Consider the following 13,634-nt stretch of genomic DNA (forward strand, 5'->3'; position numbering starts at 1 on the left):
CGCCGGTTGCACATTGCTCCTAGTGAAATTAATGCGACCATCAATTTCCATCGATGGATTCACGATTCTCATGTTCACTGGATTCCGAATCTTCGAAGCGTAACTGCGATTGACGCGGATGCAACGTCGTTAATGGACTGAAGAAGAATTACAGTGTGCGATAGCGTTCGTTTTATCTGTGCAGATCGCAAGTTTGGAAGGATCTGCACGTGTGTCTAATTATTTGCATCGAGAAGATAATTGAAAAAGGATTAGTGGATTTACGGTAAATGTATTGGGTTGGCAACTAAGTGATTGCGGATTATGTCATTATGTGGTAATGACAAAATCCGAAATCACTTAGTTGCCAACCCAATATGTAGCATATGTACAAAACGTTTTGAAATTTCGTAAATATCGTAAATAATCGTAAATATTAGGTCATCCCATAAGTTCGTGCCGATCTTTGTATATACATTTCATATTTTAAAGGAAAACAAGAGAACTTTTATCGAGACGGAATAATGAAAAATGGGAAAAAGTTGTACAACGAGAGGGGGATTACATTTTTTCATGAAACTGAAAGGTATGTAAACAATCTTAACATATATAACCGCTCGAAAAACGGCACAAACTTATGGGATGACCTAATATATCGTGATTGTATTGATAAAGTAAACCAATTTGAAAATACATATACATGTATAGAAGTTAGAAAATATTTATTGCGATTATACACTTCGAAGAGAATACCAAAGATTTCGAACAGTCAATTCTTTATTATATCGACGTATTAAACAATAAAATAACGAAATAATGAGAGTTGTGTAAATAGGATCATGTTGGAAAACGTAATTTACATATTGTCTCATCAAGCTCAAAATATATTTGTAAATGTACCTTTTCGAAGTCTATTACGCAAATCAAAAACATAAAAGATTTTCATTTAGAATCTACAAAAGAATTCGTCATAATACTATAGATAGTATTACTGTCATAGGACAGTATATCAGAATATGTTAGAGGAAATGACTGAAAAAGTATAAAAACAAATCCTTGAAATTCCTTCTTATACTCGTAATGTCAACAAAATAAAAGTCAATTATGTAGATCGATCGAAAAAGTTGCAAATAAAACGTTAGGTTGACGCATTGTTGGACTTAGGTTAAATATGTCATAATATTCGATGAGATGATCTTTCCCACTAATTATATGTTTCAGGCCACTGATCATACTGTATACTAATTTCTTGTTACATACAAGTACAGCAAGTTTTATTATTCTGTGTAAATTCCAAGTTCGAATTTTAAATTGTTAAACCTCGACTATTTCCATCAAACCGAATTAAATGATATATAACGCGTTAACAATGCAATCTACTTTTCCTTTTCCGTCTTCAAAAGTGGTTGTTCGAACGAAGCGTTAGTCAGCACGCACGTGCAAACCCTTCCAAACACGACAGCTTAAATGATATTCATCGCGTACCATAAGAAAACCGTACGAGCTACTGGTCGATCGGAAAACTGCAATGGAGCGTTATTAATGATCGAGCGAAACGAATTCAAACGTTATTTCTTGCCGAAGATCGTTAAGATAAGATACGAAAGCCTGGTTTAAGTGGATTTAAATGCGCGGAAATCCAGGGTTATCTTCGATTCGCATTAACTCGCGAATATCCCATTTCGGCCATCTTGCCTCAATTGTATCGTCACGTTCACACGACATTTGCATTATTTTCGTATTATGGGCGGTCTCGCGCACGCCGGACTCTCCGGCGCGACGATAAATCTTCTTAACAACGGGCCGTAGAGACGCCAGCGAGAAGAATATATCCTCCTCGAAGCAAAGCACCCTGGGGATTGATTCGAACCAGCCGCCGAGAATTGCCGCGAATATAAACGGTGGCCTCGGTGCATGAAAACTAGCTGGCTAATGAGTGGAGAAAAACGCCGCTATGAAAAGTGATTATACAGAGAATAGAAGAGAAGAGATCGACTCCTCTTTCTCTTTTACAGACTCTCTCTCTCTCTCCTCAACGCTTATTTCCTCTTTGAATAGGAGGCCGCCTGATTCCGAGCGGCTTGCAAATATCGGCTGATAGCAGTGAGAGCTGCGAGGGCAAAGAGGAAATACGTGCTAGGAAGAAAGAATCGGATTTTGCGGATCAGATGGTCCGATGGCTCGTTCTACTTGTTACGAAGGCCGTCTGCGAATATCTGACAGCAATCATTTGCTATAAGAAAGATGAAAACTGCTTGTTTGGGAATCGGACCACGTTGCTGGATGGAATTATCGAATTTCGTTTCCATCGATGGACGAAAACATCGAGAAATCGTTTTCAAGAGGTTGAACATATTTCGTCGACCGGTAACTGCGGTTCATTCGTCTTCCCACAGGTCAATGAATGCTTTCACGTCTGCGAGACTGGTTTATTTCGGTGACAATTTATTCGCATCTGGGTAGGAAGCCGGAAAAATAGCCACACACTTCATCCACTGATTCCTCGCTTCTTCTCTGTCTTCTCAGGAAATAGTTATTCTCCGTTGAATTCGGTAACGAAGTAGGTGCGAAATTCCTTATTCCACCGATCCATGAACGAACTTAAACCGCTAGAATTGAAACGATAAATTTGCGCAACTCGCTATTGTGTCGAGATACCGTAATCGTTACTTGAAATAGTTATCGCATGCTGTATACCGACTTATCTCAATTATAGCCCACGATTCTTCTCTTAAGTATATGTAACAGGTCTAAGTGCTTGATGTTAACCATCGTAGTTGTACGAAAGGAACTGTCCGTACAATGTTCCAAAGCTATCCGGTTATTTCTGTCCCTGTAATATTGTGTTGGCAACTAAGCGATTGCTGATTTTCTCCTTCCTTAGGTGGTATTGACAAAACCCACAATCACTTAGTTGCCAACCCAATAGTTCGAAGACTATACAGATCGTACAGAAGTTACATGTAGAAACAATGCAAGGTAGAGGCGACTTGCATCATAGAGCCTTTACAAAATATTATTTAATAAATATCTAGCACTGCTTGTAGAATTGATACTCCACAACGAGACGATGAAGAAAGTTTAGATGCACGAGTGACAGATGGGGCATATCTTTCAAATTCCTATATTTAATTAAAAATTAGTAGGAACTATGTTAATTAGAAGATAGAACGTTCTTTCGTTGACCTCTGTTTCTCGTTCTATCGACCTATATTTCTAGAACATCCTCGCAATCTTCGATCAAACTGGATCATTGATTCCAAGTTCTCATATACCGAAATCCTTTTTCGAAATACGCATATGCTAATGCGATTATCATGGCTTCTGTTATTTTCATTCGCCGGGAAAATGTAGCTTTAATAAATACCAAACAGGGTAATTCACTTGAGCGTTCGAATAACAACCATCAGAAGCGAAGTAGTTTTAATTCGACCATTCAGAATTTCGCGTATCGAAGCTGCTCAACAACGGCGAATTTCCAGCTATTCGTTTATTATCCGAGATGAGGAAGGATCGGTGAGGACAGGGCCGCGCAGTTGGTTTATTGTGAATCTCTATTTAAAACGTGTGTGCGAATCGTAATTTCGACGCGCCTTTGAACAGATTTCCCGCGGTCTCTGAGAGCCGGCCGAGGGCACGTTACATCTCTATCATTAAAATTAGAATAGTCGACGCTCAGAGGAAATTACAGACCGTCGGAACTTCGTAGCGGGCGAATACCCGACGAAAATCTAACGACCTGCCCGGACGCGAAACACAGTCCCGTTGGATTCGCCGAAAATTTTTCTCAGTCACATTCGCTACTTTAAAGCGTTCCTTTTTCTTTATTTCTTCCATCTTCCTTCATTTTCTCCGAATCGAACGAATAAAATGAAATTTTCACGGTGATCGTACGATTTGCGGCTATCTGTTCTCGTCTGGTAAAAATCTGGGAACCGATAGAAGAACAATCGATGGAGCAACGAAAGAAACGGATTGAAATTTTGTGAAATCATCCTTTGCGAACCCTTCCGCAGAATATTCCATGAAACGGCTGCATTTTTCTGCGAAACGAAGGGCTTTCTATCGAAAATTCTTCGCGAATGATATATCAAATATGCATATCCAAGACACATGACAAATAATATTAATACGTTCGAGGTGTAGAAATTTCTCACGTTTAGTGTCCCGGTAATACGACGATCTAATAAATCGCCGTTGAAATTCATCGACACGCAAGAAGCATCGAATTCAATTATTCCCGGCAGAAGAAGAGAAAAAGAGGATATTAATTCATGGAAGCTTTTTACATGGATTATGTAAATCGAATTTTATCGCTCGTTTGGATATCTGACATCTTTAAAACTCACTGAATGATGCGAGGCGCTCGACGAGTTGCCATAAAATTTATAAAATAGCTTCGATTATCGTGCATCGAATTAGCAAATAATAGCTTCACACTCGTTTAGACGTTCGATATTTTCTATCGGAATTCAAACCCGAGTTTTCTCTCCAAACCAACGAAAGAGATGGCGAGAAAAATGTGAAAAGCGTAACGAATAATGCTTTACGGAATTCAATAAATATCGATAAAATGAAATCAAAAATGGCTAGGATAAAAGCTGAGCGAGAAGAAGAACGCTGAATAGAAGAGCGAACAATTTTCCCACAGGAACCGATGCAAATTCCATTCGGAAATTACAACTTATAATTGTACTTACAGATCGGAAACCGATTATTTTTACTGCCATGGCGATCCATTATTCATATGTTCGCGGTGCTAACAGAATGGTCTACGAAATGACGTGGGATTTAAAAAGTGAAGGGGTAAAAGCGAGGTCTCCGAGCCTCGTGTTTCTACCGATTTCCAGGACATCGTTTTTCCACGATCCAATCTAAATTTCGTATTCCTCGAGTTGCGTCTAAAGGTGCCAAGGAAATGGCAAATCTTTTCGGCAATCGTGCCATTCGTTTCAAGGACCATACTCGAAGGAATTCGACTTTAATCGTGGCCTATTACGAACAGGAAATATCGTCGATTTGTCTCGGTTGTAAACTTATTATTAATTTCAAGAAACACGTGACAGGATCTATAAAGGGAAGTTTGCAGCAACGTTGGATGGCTACTGCGGCGTATAGTAGATAGAACGGAAATGGTGAAACAGTTTACTGAACGATGGTAGTCGGTGGTGGAAAAAAGAAGAACATCGACACGGCGGCGCTCTGTCCCCGTAAAAAGGTAACAGACGCATCTGCAGTGAATAGGCACTTCGTCCTGAGGAGAAACAATCGTCTCTGACCTGTTTGTGAAAACGGAAAAGTGTCGCTATATGTCATGCACGAGCGGTCGATGCACGAGGAATAAACGTTTCTGGAGCAAAACAACGAGAAGGAAATACAAAAGGGTCGCAAGGTGACAGGAGAGATATTCAGGCGCCTCCGTTTTTTCGTCGCTAACAATCGCGAGATATTCAAACTTGGAACCGTGGCGGAGGATACTACGTACGACACTAAATTAATAATTATGAACTTTGTAGAATTTCCTTTGTAGTAGTCCAACTTTCAGAACCTTAGCGACTGTAAGTGTTTTCGGAATAAACGCACAGTACATTGTACAAAACGAGTAATTGTGTATATCGATGTGTTGCGTTGTTCCGTGAATTTTCAACGAAAATTCAGCCACATATATTGGCAATCGCTTAATTGCCAACCCAATATGTTGGAAATACACAAATAATTCTACAGTTCTGTAATTCAACATGATGTTGCAACTTGAAATAAAGCATAACGTTCGACGCTTATAAACGCCAACTATTTTATTCCATATTAACTTTTGAAAGTACTTTTCATCGTATTTTAATATTCTACGACAGCCTCGATGAAAAGGAAAATCACCCTGGGCACCTTTCTCTTCGTAATTTCCTGATTAAATTATATTCTGCCGAAAGCAAACAAGTGTCTGCGTTCTTTTGAGCGACGGTGTTATTATACTATAATTTTTACTATTATATATAGTAATTGGCAATGTACCGAGTATCGCTCTTGCAAATATTCTAACTTCGTTCGTTCAAATCACCGTATGCATATCTCGCGATGAATAAAGGCGAATTAAATAGATAAAAAAACGAAAAAACTTGATTGACCCTATAGTTTTAATCAAGTCGGCGGTTATTTGACTTTTTTCATCGATCACACACAAACGCTGCGTCGAACGTATTTTTCACCCTCTTTCGTTCGACGTCCTCGATTGTGATTAAACTCGCTAGAGCCTTTCCTTTGAGACGCATTCACGTTTGTCGCCCACTTAGACACACAACTTATATGGAAACGACATACTAAATCAATTATAGACAAAATACGGATAAAAGGAAGACAGATGTACTGGCTAACTAGTCGAAACTCTAAACTCAGCATAGAAAATAAACTAAAAATCTGCAAAACGATAATAAAACCAATCTGGACGTACGGAATACCATTATGGAGGACAGCAGCAATGAGCCACATAAATAAACTAGACTTGCTATAATCGAAGATACTGAGAACAATAGTGAACGCCCAACGGTATGTCAGAAACGAGAATAAGACTTAAAAATACCAACGATCAAAAAAGAAATTGGCAATACATCTAAATCAGCTAGCTGCTGAAGCGAACAAAACTTTGATAGAAAGAAGATTAAAAAGAAAACACCCCATTAAAAAAATAAAATAGTCAAACTCGAAGATGGTATCCCGCTGGGGGTAGCCATTCACATGTTATTTAGCAACTAAGTTAGAAAAATTTACCAAATATCCAGCTGGACAAATTGTAAAGTACAAATTAAATTGTTGAAAATTGTGGATCTTAATCGCGGAAATAAAAGTATAGGAAAACTAAGATTAAGCTTTGAATTTATATTAAAATAGTTTTAAATTTATTTAATAAACGATTTGCAGGATCTTCATCGATATACATTTGCACGCGTCTCAACACTCTCTTTGTCTCACCATCTATACCATACTGCCAACGGAACAGTAGCATTCATGTTTTTCGAGACGCTGTGCACACGCATACTTCCATGTACTCATATTCAAATACGTGTGTCACTATCACGCGGCTAATCTAGTCTAGCACACAAAATTATACATGTAGTATCTTAATGGGTCTTAGAGGAAAAGGACAAGTAATGATGTTTTGATTTAATTAATAATATTCGAAGCAACGAAATGATTACAATGCTGTCGTACGTCTTATTCTCATAGACGGCTTCCGACTTCCCGATTCACACTCTTCGGCTTCTACACTCGCTCGCTCTCGCTTCTCAACTCACACTCTACACACCTTTTGCATCCGTCCTCTCCGGCTTCTCAACTAATACTGCCTTTAACGTCTCTTTGTCTTTTCCCGTCCTATCGGACACGTGTCCCGAAACGCCCGTGGCCAGGGTCACGCGGGCCCTTTCCACGAAACTATCCACTTAAAAAGGACCGACGACACATTGATGTACCCGACGATGCCGCGGCTCTCGCGGCATTGTTTATGGTTCGGCAGATATCTTAGGCCTTTTGTCCACGATACTACATACCTTATACATTACTACATACCTACATACATTATATCTCAATATAAATAATAAAAAAAAAGAAAACATTTATCGCGCGTTTATTATCGCATTCTGATGGTTAAACGGACGTATACTCTTAGGTGGAGAACGGCTCGTTGCCGGTGCGATGCGTGTGTATTGATGTAAACGAGAAGAAGAATTAAAAACAGGAAATAGTCCCAGAAAAGTGGGCTCATTTACGTATGCATGGTTAAAACACAGCAGCATTTCCAACCGGCGTAGCCCTCTCGTTCTCTTGCTTTTTTTCACCAGCCACGCCAACGCTAAAATCAGTGAAGTTTTTTAATCACCGCCACCCCAGACCGCCACGATATCTGAGGTGCCGCGCGTGGAGAATTGTAATCGCATTTGAAAACCGTGCCACCGTCCGCTAATGTGGCCGGCAACGCGTAAAAACATTTTGGCTGACTTTGGAAAGCTTGACACCGGAACAACAGGGGAAAATATCGCTGGCGATGAGTCGACAAGAACGAAATTCCATCGTGAAATTTAGTGGAAACTGATGCTAATGAAGCTTCGAGCACAACGACGTTCTTGAGTCTATACGATTCAATGACAGTTTATTCGAAATATCGACTGTTACAAATCAAACTTCTGTTTCTCCTCCTACATTCGTCCAGCAGTTCCATCTTCGCGAGTTCGCATGTAATTATCGTTAATAATCGCGAATATCGTTAACGAAGGAACCGGTTTGCGCGGAGAAAATGAACCGAGAGGAAGTCGCAGAACGTCAGACTTGCGTCTTCTCTGCGAGCCTACGGTTAAGTGTCCTCGGAAATGTCGACCCATCGGCAAGAACTTCTGTACGTTCAATAATTAAACCGATTATCGTTCGTTAACGGATCCATCCAGGCGAGTTCGCGCATTAGAACTTCTTAAAGAGAATTAAACGATCTCCACCGTCTTCCGACTTCGCCCGTTGAATTTTCATCCGGCCGACGAAAGGAGCTTCAATTTCGCTCAGCGCCTGTTCATTTGTAATGTTAATCAGGTCTCGTCCGATTCGCGATAGCCGCGGTACAACGTAGGGACGTTAGAAATCGGTGGAGAAAATTTTCCGTGCTTCTTTCGATCTCTATCTGTCGTATCCCGCAACCATTTTGATATATCGTGAAAATTGTTTTACGAGCAACGTGCACGGTTTACCAGTCTGAAGCAAAGTCTTCTTTTACAGCCTCTTGATGCTCAATCTGCTGGTGATATTCCATCCGGCTGGCTCGAGACTGCTAAATTCGGAGTTGGCGGAGATACTTCATCGACCCATCCGGTCCCTCACGTTCCCGGAAGAAAGTACCGCAGGTGTGAGTGTCAAAGTAGCAGTGAACAATAAGAAATTATCGATTCGCGCGAAGGAAGATTCGAGTTGAAAGTGATAAACGTGTTCTTCTTGAAGCTGTTCGTCGCGCTGGCGATACCGCTGGAGGATCCATACAAATCGATTTCCATAGCCGATTTCTTCGAGGCGACTTACAACTTGCCAACGAACGCCAGCGATGAGAAACTCTGGCTGTATACCGAGGAACAAAGAAGGAAGAGAAGCTTGGACAGAGCTACGCTTTATCAAGCTGTAGAGAATAAGTTCGTCAAGTGAGTTCGAAATTGATTACACTGAGATGTTATTGTATTCGTCTACAGACTGTGCTGTAGAGTATTTCGTAGCTTGGAAAGTAAAAGAAAAAAATATAGAACAGAGTAGAGAAAAATATAGGTGCACGCGGATGCTGACCCAGAAGTCGTAGTAGGTCAGCCACGGACGGTCTTATTTTATTTTTCACTTTGCTCTGCTGACTTTCTGTACAGCTACGGATATCAGGGTCACGAATGCCTGCTGAGGGCCATTTGCGAAACTTCGGAGCACTACCTGAGACATAACGGACTCATTGGTGACATTCTGCACGTGATCTTCACGTAAGTTCCTCCGTTAGCTTTTACGTCACACGGCAGCCCTCGTCTCTCATAATCATCCCGTCGAATTGCTTCCATTCGTCCTTCCTAATCTGTCCTTCAACCTGCCTGTAGATTCCTTTAAGCTCGCCGTTAATTCGGTTAAGGTAATTTTCCTACTTGCAAATTTCATCTTCGTCGTCTCTTTCTAATTTCATTCTGCCTCGATGACAAAGTTTAACGCAGGCGAACAATTAACTTAATAAGTAGATAGACATTAGCAATTTTCACGAGAGACAACCCCTTCAAAGTCGAAACGGAACGGAATTAGCAAAAGAACCTTGCGCCGCTTTGCAAAGTTCAATTAACCCGGCGTTCGAAATTACGGAAAATTCCAGCTCTCGAAAAACGGCGCGTAGATCATTTTCAAGCCGCGAATCCGACCGCCAGAGATCGAAAAGATCGCCATCCACGTTTCTAGAGAAAAGACGGAACTCGGTACTGGCAGGGGCCATTGTTCGCGCGGAGTATAATGCGCTAAAGGATCCAACTGGAAATTTCGTCGGCGCGACCTCGTTTCGCGCGGCGAAAAAAAGAACCAGGCCTTTTTTCGGCCAGTCCAAGGCGGCGCAAATTGGAGTAGATACACAAACCGTGTAGAAAAGCAAATTTGGTTTAGCTTTCTCGCTTCTCGACGGCATGCCAGCTCCTTCTTCTGTACGCGTGCACCTCGCACACGCTGGCTACCCATGCATTTTCCCTTGTGTGTTACGTGGCTGATGCATGTCGGCTCGTGGGCGGATAAACTGTCGAGCCAGGGACGTATGAATAAAAAAGACGGCCCGCAGGCGACCGTGACGCCGCATTGTCGTCGTCCTCGGCCGCCGACGATATCCTCGCCGTCGTGAAAATTCTACGCGGTTTACCTCTACCCACCGAGTCGAGAAAATGGACTGGCTCGGAACCAGGAAAACGCCGTACCAAACCTATGCCTCGTCCTCGTCGTTATTTCATCTCCGACGACTTTGCCTCGTTCAATTTTCAAGATTATAATCGATACGTGATTCGTTCTTCAAACAAAATCGAATCGCTATGCGGTTAGTTAAAAAAGAGAGAACAGCTGTTTCGGACAGATTTCGTGAAATCTGGGTCAATATTGACACGGGTATTGAAGCTTTCGAATTAGCTGCACCATATTCAACAAGCTTTTGAGTTTCTGTGTGCTCGTCTTTCTTCTAGAAAAATGTCCCCGACATTGTCGACGATGTATTCCATTTTGCGCGTTTCTCGAGCTCTACGTGAGGAACTTGAGAAACTCGTCTGAAACGTAGAACGTTTCTGAGTTTCCAATTCCACTCTGACGTCTTTGGATTTTTCTTCGGCGAAAGGACGCAGCGACGATTAATTCTACTACCAGAGGGATCAAAATGATGAATTTGTCGCTTTTCATGGCACGAACATGTATTTTGTATAATTTGCCTTCAACCTTTGCTTGTTCCTTCGCGTTATAATTTTTCATAACTTTCCTTTCCGTTTCTTTGCTTCAATTTCTTCCATTTGCTCTTCGTTTCATTCGATCAATGTTTTTGTTTACTTCGGCCTGAGTCTAGTTCGGCTTAGCAATTTTCTATTTGTTCTTTACGTCGTGTTTACGTTATGTTTCCTCATAGACGTTCCCATTCTAACTTTTCTCGTTCGATCGATTTCTTTTATATTTTAGTCGCCGGTGGTTTTAATGCTAAACAAGGAACCGAAATGTATATGGTGATAGTGTTTGCCAGGCAAAACGCAAACAGCGAATAGAAAAGTTCGCGAAGGATGTTCACAAGGGTGAATAAAAATTGCAAATGAACTACGTTTTTCCGTTGAAGTTGTTATCGCGTTAGTGGAAGCGTTGTCCTCCTTGAGAGTCCTTTCACACGGTCTCACGGGTAATTTGAGAAAATGGAACTGGCTAAGGCGACATGAAAGAATCATAGGGACAGCTTGTTTGCCTTCCAGCTGCGAACGAGGTGTTATTAAACTCGCCCCGGTTCTCGTCAGTTTCAAATAAAAACACAACTGCGAGTATACAAATTGCTCCGATCAGTGATACTGATCGACGTTCGAAAAATAAGCAAAGGAAATTGCAAGAAACGTATCGATTTCTTCGAAACAAGGACTTTCCAGTTTCAAGATTCGCAGGATCAAGAACGGCAGTTACCTCAATTTTCTACATTCTTTTCTTTTCAAAAGAAGAGACGATGCTCCCGGATTGCATGGAACGTTCAAACAGCGACTACAATTTATTGTCTTTACAAATCAGGGAAGAAAGAATTGCGCGTATTTTACGATAAATTCGAGAGAAGAAAAGAGTTCGCTTGGAAGGAACCACGAACGGGTCGTTTCGACTCTCCTCGCTCTGATAACGAAATTATATTGTTTTTCACCTCGTATCTCCGGCAGGGCGGTAGCAATAAAACGGAAGAAGAGCGAGGCCTTCGAAACGCGTGCTTTCCCTCTTTCTCCAGTCATCCCGGTTCGAAATAAGAGGGGACAGCAGCCGAAATAAAAGCGCAATGAAAGCGGCCCGACCGTTTCTGACTTTTTACGAGCACGCGAGATATGCACGACATATTGTCGTGTTCGTTTGCTCGGCTCGCGGAATCATCTCCTAGCTGGCACGAGAAAACGGTCAGGTAGTAAGAAAAAGGGAGAGACTCTAGGAAATTCCGTTTAGTCATGTCCAATTTTTTCACCATCTTGTCAGTAATGTCATCCTCGTTTTAAAAAAAACTATCGACTCTGAGAAGACTCGCAACTCATCGACTGACCCAGAAATTTGTAATTTCGATTTTCGAAAATATTTTAAGATATTAGGTTGTCCGAAAAGTGTCTTCCTTTTACAGACACGTCTTTTACAACGACGCATCTTTATACGGACATGAAACCTAATCTGTCGAACATTGTGATTTTTATCTTGATAGAACAAAATGGATCACGCGTAATTCGGTAAAACCATATAAAACGAAAAATGTGCATCCATTATTTCCTTATAAAACGAAAGAAACTTTTCGGACGACCTAATACAAGAATAAATTTAAAGTATACAAAAGAATAAAAAAGAATAATTTGAAGGTATAAGATCGGAAGTAGATTCAGACGCTTCTAGTTGACCTGGTTACCGAATTCAGTTTACAACGCGTCTATCACCTGTCCTAACGAAACCATAATATCTTTTTTTTTTTATTTATTAGAATATTTACAATCAATTCTCGTTGAGAATTTTCAGTAACTTCATTTGGCGTGATGCAATGACATGGCTTATAATAGTTTTATATTGTTGGTTCTAGTAGGAAAACCATAATATCTGAATTCTTTTCTTTTCTTTTTCTTCATTCTGCAAGCGTCGTTTCGAACGACGGAGAAAAGTTTCGCGAGATAACGCAGGTAACAGTCGTTGGCCGGCTCTTTAAATTGGCTCGTGCAAAGAATCGTATGATACCTGGACAATTTAATGGCCGTCTGTTAACGAGTCGACCAACGGTACGCTAGACCTTGTTATCGCGCCGAGGTATCGCGGCATAGAGAAGAAAGGAAAAGCTCCTTATTATCGTGCAGATGTATGTACCAGTCGATATTTTTTTCAGACCAACAAGCTCGCGACACGAGCCACTACCGCGGGATATTCTTCAAGCCGAAGTGGTTGGACGTAATGGAAGCTGCTCTAAGTACCGACCGCAATGCCCCGTGGGACTCTTCGACTTGATTGGAGTCCTCGCTTGAACTCTGAAAAACCACTGCGGTGCAACGCCGCTTGCACTTCGATCGGATAAACAGTTCGATTTTATGCTCGCACTCGGTGCCGTTCCAGCGCTTCGATTACTATAAATATCATACAATTTAATGGATTGATCGTTTTACGTGCTACTTTCCTCCAACGAAGAATTTATTTTAAGCTCTCGAGAATATTATAAGAATAAATATTTTTATGAATGTAATCCTATGCGCGTATACACCCGTTAATAAACATTACAGCCTCCGATGATTTAGCGTAAATCATGATGATACTCGATACAGTAGAACCGCATTTATCTGAACTTGGGCAAGTATAATGGTTTCTGTAATTGGTATTCCATTAAATACGAGTTTTCCCGTTTATAATTATTTTTCGTTTGTGTTCAGATAGGCGAACTTAATCGGCAGAAGTTC

The 13,634-nt window shown here is 40.9% G+C and overlaps 1 protein-coding gene across 1 annotated transcript; it reads left to right on the forward strand.

Moving 5' to 3' along the window:
* The first annotated feature begins 8,294 nt into the window (after positions 1-8,294).
* LOC126920790 (uncharacterized) lies at positions 8,295-13,423 on the forward strand. Its single transcript, XM_050731548.1, has 4 exons — positions 8,295-8,860; positions 8,953-9,146; positions 9,360-9,467; positions 13,073-13,423. Exons 1-4 carry the CDS (start codon positions 8,741-8,743, stop codon positions 13,206-13,208), a joined length of 558 nt encoding a protein of 185 aa, XP_050587505.1. The 5' UTR covers positions 8,295-8,740; the 3' UTR covers positions 13,209-13,423.
* Positions 13,424-13,634: the final 211 nt, after the last annotated feature.

Source organism: Bombus affinis, chromosome 9 (genome assembly GCF_024516045.1).
Source record: "Bombus affinis isolate iyBomAffi1 chromosome 9, iyBomAffi1.2, whole genome shotgun sequence".
NCBI classification, from domain to species: Eukaryota; Metazoa; Arthropoda; class Insecta; order Hymenoptera; family Apidae; genus Bombus; species Bombus affinis.